The sequence below is a fragment of the Rhincodon typus genome, chromosome 5, assembly GCF_021869965.1.
Source record: "Rhincodon typus isolate 14 chromosome 5, sRhiTyp1.1, whole genome shotgun sequence".
NCBI lineage: Eukaryota > Metazoa > Chordata > Chondrichthyes > Orectolobiformes > Rhincodontidae > Rhincodon > Rhincodon typus.
Window position 1 is genome coordinate 21,898,460 of NC_063336.1, and position 6,777 is coordinate 21,905,236.

General features: G+C 47.1%; 1 protein-coding gene across 1 annotated transcript in view; it reads right to left on the bottom strand.

The window, feature by feature from the left end:
* The window catches only part of LOC109926424 (vacuolar protein sorting-associated protein 72 homolog), an 8,439-nt gene extending 3,234 nt beyond the window's left edge, over nucleotides 1-5,205 (bottom strand). The window contains exon 1 of the mRNA XM_048596827.1: nucleotides 5,031-5,205. Within this exon, the coding sequence (XP_048452784.1) occupies nucleotides 5,031-5,147 (117 nt within the window). The 5' untranslated portion in view covers nucleotides 5,148-5,205. The remainder of the gene's footprint in view (nucleotides 1-5,030) is intronic.
* Nucleotides 5,206-6,777: the final 1,572 nt, after the last annotated feature.

Consider the following 6,777-nt stretch of genomic DNA (forward strand, 5'->3'; position numbering starts at 1 on the left):
AGAGAGAGAGAGCCAGAGACGCACAGAGAGAGAGAGCCAGAGAGCCAGAGAGAGAGAGCGAGCCAGAGCCAGAGCCAGAGCGAGAGAGAGAGCCAGAGCCAGAGCCAGAGCGAGAGAGAGATAGAGAGCCAGAGCCAGAGCGAGAGATAGAGAGCCAGAGCCAGAGAGAGAGCCAAAGACACAGAGAGAGCGAGAGCGCGAAAGAGAGAGAGAGAGAGAGAGCCAGAGCCAGAGCGAGACAGAGAGCGAGAGAGCGAGCGAGAGCGAGAGTGTTAGAGAGCCAGAGACAGAGCAAGAGCAAGACAGAGAGCGAGAGAGAGAAGAGAGACAGAAAACGACATGTCAGAGTCGAACGGAGAGTAGCAAAACTGACCCAGAGGCCCTTTAACCAAAACAGGTGGCATACTGCCGCAGTGGTTAGCACTGCTGCCTCATGGCGCCAGCGACACAGGTTCAATTCCACCCTCAGTCTGTGTGGAGATGGCACCTTTTCGCCCCTTGGGTTTACTCCGGGTGTCAGAGTCACACAGCAAGGAAACAGACCCTTCTTTCCAACCCGTCCGTGCTGACCCAGATATCCCAAATTAATCTAGTCCCATTTGCCAGCATTTCACCCAGATCCCTCTAAACTCTTCCTATCCATGTCCCCATCCAGGTGCCTTTTAAATGTTGTAACTGTACCAGCCCCCACCCACTTCCTCTGGCAGCTCCTTCCACACACGCACCACACTCTGCGTGAAAAAGTTGTCCCTCAGGTCCCTTTCCCCTCTCACCTTAAACCTATGCCCCTCTAGTTTTGGACTCCCCTGCGCTGGGGGAAAAGACCTGGGCTATTCACCCTCTCCATGCCCCTCATGATTTGAGAAACATCTATAAGGTCACCCCCTCAGCATCCGACGCTCCAGGGAAAACAGCCACAACCTATTCAACCTCTCCCTATAGCTCTAACCCTCCAACCCTGGCAACATCTGTGTAAATCTTTTCTCAGACCTTTCAAATTTAACAACTTCTGTCCTATAGCAGGGAGACCAGAATTGAACGCAGTATTTCAAAAGTGGCCCTAACCAATGTCCTGTACAGCCGTAACATGACCCTCCCACTCAAAGTCCAGGGATGTGCAGGTTAGGGTGGATTGGCCGTGCTAAATTGCCCCGTAGTGCCCAGGGATGTGCGGGTTAGGGTGGGTTATAGGAGGATAGGTCTGGGTGGGATGCTCCAATGGTCAGTGTGGACTCGTTGGGTCGAAGGGCCTGTTTCCACACTGTAGGGTTCTATGAATAATTAAAATGGACAAATCCGATTGGGAATTCAGGAGAAACATCATTAACCCAGAAAGTAAGCAGAAACTCCAGTCAAGTGTGTTTAAAGGGGATATAAACAGAGGACACTTTGGAGAAACTCAGCTATTCTGGGAGCCATCTGTGGCAAGAGAAAAAGACATTTCACATCAAATAGCTTTCCTTCTCTGGAAAGCATAGGAAGGTTTCGGTTCAATGTGAAGTTTTCCAAAATTCCACTTTTCTAACGTCACAAGGGGCATAGATAAGGTGAACAGAAAAGGTCTTATCCTTAGGGTACCGGAGCTCAAAACCAGAAGGTGTAGGTTTAAAGTGAAATGGGAAAGATTTAAAAGGAACCTAGGGGCAACTTGAGAGACCACAAGGAACTACAGAGAGTTGTGTGAACACAGCCCAGTCTATCACCCAAACAGCCTTCCATCCATTGACTCAATCTACACTTCCTGCTGCTTTGGGAAAGCAACCAATGTAATCAAAGAGCTCTCTCACCTCTTCAGTTGGGCAGAAGATATACAAGTTTGTATACAAGCACCAACAGATTCTAGAACAGCTTCTTCCCCTGAATGGACCTCTCAAATTTTAAATTTTAAATGCTGATTTCGCTCTTTGTGCGCCTTCTGAGCTGCAACATTGTATTCCTCACTCTGTACTATTATCCTGATGCGCTTTGTACGGTACGATCTGCCCGTACTGCATGCAAAACAAAACTTTTCACTGTACCTAGGTACAGGTGACAATAATAAATCAAACCAAGCTTTTTCACGCTGAGTGTGGTGCATGTATGGAATGAGCTGCCAGAGGAAGTGGTGGAGGCTAGTACAATGACAACATTTATACGAATAGGAAAGGTTTAGAAGGATATGGGTCACACGCAGGCAAATGGGACTAGCTTAGTTTGGGAAACCTGGTCAGCATGGATGGGTTGGACTGAAGGGTCTGTTTCCATCCTGTATGACTTTATACCTCAGACCCTGTACGACCTATGCAGTCCCTTTCTGATTAGTTTTGTCTCCAGCCACCACTATACTTTGCCTCTGAATTTAAGGGATGGGGCAGCGGAGGGGATATGGGTACTGGATAAAAACACGAAGGGAGAAAGGGATAGAAGGAGATGAACAGGGGAATAGGAGAAGGCTGGTGTGGAGCAGAAACATATCGATATATGGGAGGGAGGCCTGGGCCTGATATTAAGCATTGGGGGAAGCTGTGAAGCATTTATAACTGAAACAAAAACAAAAAGCAGAAATTGCTGATTTTTCATGTAAACTTTGAATTGGCTGTGTGAGTTTTTATACAGTTGGCGGGTCTTGGTTTTAAAAAAAACGCAAAAAGAAAGTCATGGTGATTTTGATGGTGGGAAGGTCACTCAGTTGTGCATTTTGGAGTGTAAGAAAAGAAAGAGAGAAATTGCCAGGGAAAATCAGCAGGTCTGGCAGCAAGGAAAAACACAGGAAACCAGAATTTAATGTTCAAGTCTGGTGAGAAGGGCAAAGAGGGTCACTGGAGTCTCAATTTAATAATATCATTCGTTTTGCAGGGCAACCAGAACTAGACACAGTGCTCCAGAAGACACCTCACCATTAAATGTCCCCAAGAAGGAGTTAGATATAATTAGAGTCATACAGCACAGAAACAGACTCTTCAGTCCAACTAATCCACGCCGACCAGGTTTCCCAAGCTAAACTAGTCCCACCTGCCTGCGTTTGGCTCATATCGCTCCAAACCTTTCCTATTCATGTACTTACCCAAATGTCTTTTAAACGTTGTAACTGTGCCTGCATTCACCACTTCCTCTGTATTTCATTCTACACACAAACCACTCTCTGTGTAAAAAACGTTGCCCCTCAAGTCTTTTTTTCAAATCTTTCTGCTCTCACCTTAAAAATATTCCGCCTGGTTTTGAAATTCCCCCAACCTAGGGAAAAACTATTCGCCCTATCCATGCCTTTCATGATTTTATAAACCTCTGTAAGGTCAGCCCACAACCTCCTACACTCCAAAGAAAAAAAGTCCCAGCCTCTCCCCATTACGCAAACCCTTCACTCCATGCAACATCCTGGTAAATCTCTGGTAAAACTCGAAACGTTACCTCTGTTTTCTCTCTTTCCACCAGACCTGCTGGGTTTCTACAGCAAACTTCTGCTTTTGTTTTGGGTTTCCAGTATCTTAATGTCAAGTTTCATCAAAATCCATCCAACTTAGGGTTAAAAACTGCATTGATTTGGAAAACGTGCAACACTAGGGATTAGACGACAATCACACGGTGTAATTTTTTTAGGGTTTGGATAATTGCATTGCCGCTTCTAACACACTCCTTGGCATCTGGAGGGGTACATGAATTGGAGAGGTTTAGAAGGATATGGGCCAAATGTTGGCAAATGGGACTAGATTCATTTAGGATATCCGGTCAGCATGGACTGGTTGGGCCGAAGGATCTGTTCCCTGACTGTATGATCCTATATGACCATAAGACATAGGAGCAGAAATTAGGCCATTCGGCCCATCGAGTCCGCTCCGCCATTCAATCATGGCTGATAAGTTCCTCAACCCCATTCTCCCCCTTTCTCCCCGTAACCCTTGATCCCCTTGATAATCAAGAACCTATCTATCTCAGTCTTAAATGTACTCAATTGACCTGGGCTCCACAGCCTTCTGTGGCAGTGAATTCCATAGATTCACCACTCTCTGGATGAAGAAGTTTCTCCTTATCTCCGTTCTAATAGGTCTTCCCTTTACTCTAAGGCTGTGCGCTCAGGTCCTAGTCTCTCCTACAAATGAAAACATCTTCCCAACATCCACTCTGTCCAGGCCATTCAGTATTCTGTAAGCTTCAATTAGATCCCCTTCATCCTCCTAAACTCCAATGAGTATAGTCCCAGAGTCCTCAAACGTTCCTTATATGTTAAGCTTTTCATTCCTGGGACCATTCTTGTGAACCTCCTCTGAACCCACTCCAGGGCCAGTACATCTTTCATGGGATATGGGGCGCAAAACTGCACACAATACTCCAAATGCGGCCTGACCATAGCCTTATAAAGCCTCAGTAGTACATCCCTGCTTTTATATTCAGGTCCTCTCAAAATAAATGCCAACGTTACATTTGCCTTCCTGACTACTGACTCAACCTGCAAGTTTACCTTGAGAGAATGGGATTAGATTAATTTAGCATAGCGGGTCAGCATGGACAAGTTGGGCTGAAGTGTCTGTTTCCATGCTGTGAAACTCTATATGTGACTAGATTAATTTAGGATAGGAGGTCAGCATGGACTGGTTGGACTTAAGGGGCTATTTCCACACTATATGACACTTTATGGGACTAGATTAATTTAGGATAGGAGGTCAGCATGGACTGGTTAGGCCGAAGGGTCTGTTTCCTGACTGTATGACTCTATATAGGACTAGATTAATTTAGGATAGGGGGTCAGCATAGACTGGTTGGGCCGAAAGGTCTGTATCAAATTGAAGTTTCAGATGGGCTGCATCTGAAAAAGATGTCCCCAGTGCAGGTTGCACAGCGCTGATTGACAGCGGCGGCAGCCAATGACGACACAGAACAGGGTAATTGATAGGCACTAAACCCAATCACGGCTGAGATGGGAGGCGTTTCCCGATGAGGCCCGCCCCCAGACAGCAAGCTCGGTGGCGCCTGCTTGTCCCTTCCAAGATGGCGGCGGCCTCCCGCCCCCTCGGGCGCGCTCTCTTTTCTTTTAAAAGCTCCTCTTTCTCCTTCACCTCATGGAAACCCCCGTAGGTCGTCTTGTAGAAGTCGTCGTCCTCCTCGGCCTCCAGCAGCCGCGACATGCGGTTGCCGGCATTTTTCCTCGACGGCCGGTTCTCCGCCAGGCTCATGGCGCCGCCGCCGTCTCCTGCTTCTCCGTTCGACTCGCTCGGAGTGCGCTCGGTCGCGCCTGCGCATCTTCCTCCCACTGGTCCTCCAGGACGTGACGATCGATCCCGGGGAACGTCGATCGACAAACACCTCTTCCCTATTGGCTACTTATTTCAGTGAGGGGTTTGGGATCAATCAATGAGGGGTGATTTTTTTTTTATTAAATCTTTCCTCAAGTCCTGAGTTGCTTTTTGTTTTGAAAGAATCCAGTTGTCCACACTCAAACCAGTACAACCGTTGGTTGGCTATTCGACTGGGTGGGGCCTCACCTTCAGCGCACATTCGCTTGCATTCTTCCCCACGTACATAACTGTGCAATCATGTTGGTAAATGGGTAATTAATTCTTCCGCCGTCCCCATCCCATACCAGATCAGGTCTTACACGTGACTCCAGACCCAAGGCAACGGCGGGTGTGGTGGGGTCGCCTCCCCTGAAACAGTGTGTGCCAGGCATCCCGCTCAAGGGGCAGTTAGGGACAAAAAGAATGCCAGTAACGCCGCATCGTCCGAAAGGGTTAAATGAAAACAGACAAACGTATCCACAAGGGCACTCACCAATTTTTACAGATGCACCATAGAAAGCATCCTGTGTGGATGCATTGCAGCGTTGTCTGTAAACTGCTCTTCCCAAGATCACAAGAAATTACAGACAGTTGCCCAGTCCATCACACGAACCAGCCTCCCATCTGTTGACTCAGTCTACACTTCCCACTGCCCTTGGGAAAGCAACCAACATCATCAAAGACCCCTCCCACCCAGTTATACTCTGTCCCATCCTCTTCCACCGAACGAAGATACAAAAGTTTGAAAAGACGTACCAACAGATTCAAGAGCTGCTTCTTCCCCGCTGCTATCAGACTTATGAACCTCTCATGTACTAGAGTCTATCTCTGCCTGTCTCTGGACGTCTGCCTCTGTGTTTATGTCTATTTGTGCCTCTGTTGTCTGCCTCTATGTATGTCTGTGTTTCTGTATGTCTGTCTCTGTAAGTATGTCTGTATGTGTCTGTCTCTGCCTGTGTCCGTGTCTCTCTATGTCTGTGTAAATGTCGGTGTGGTCTCTATATCTGTTTCCGTCTGTTTCTGTGTCTCAGTATGTCTGTTTCTGTGTGTGTCTCTGTATGTGTGTCTCTGTGTACATGTCTGTGTGTGTATCGGTACGTCTGTTTCTGTGTGTGTCTCTGTGTATATGTCTGTGTGTGTCTCTGTATGTCGGTCGCTGCGTGTATGTCTGTTTGTGTATCAGTACGTCTGTTTCTGTGTGTGTCTCTGTGTATATGTCTGTGTGTGTCTCTGTATGTCGGTCGCTGTGTGTATGTCTGTGTGTGTATCGGTACGTCTGTTTCTGTGTGTGTCTCTGTATGTGTGTCTCTGTATGTCAGTCGCTGCGTGTATGTCTGTGTGTGTGTCGGTACATCTGTTTCTGTGTGTGTCTCTGTATGTGTGTCTCTGTCTATATGTCTGTGTTTGTCTCTATGTCTGTTTCTGTATATATGTGTATGTCTCTGTATGTGTGTCATTGTGCATATGTCTGTATGTGTTTCTGTGTGTCTCTGTATGTCTGTCTCTGTGTATATGTCTGTGTGTGTCT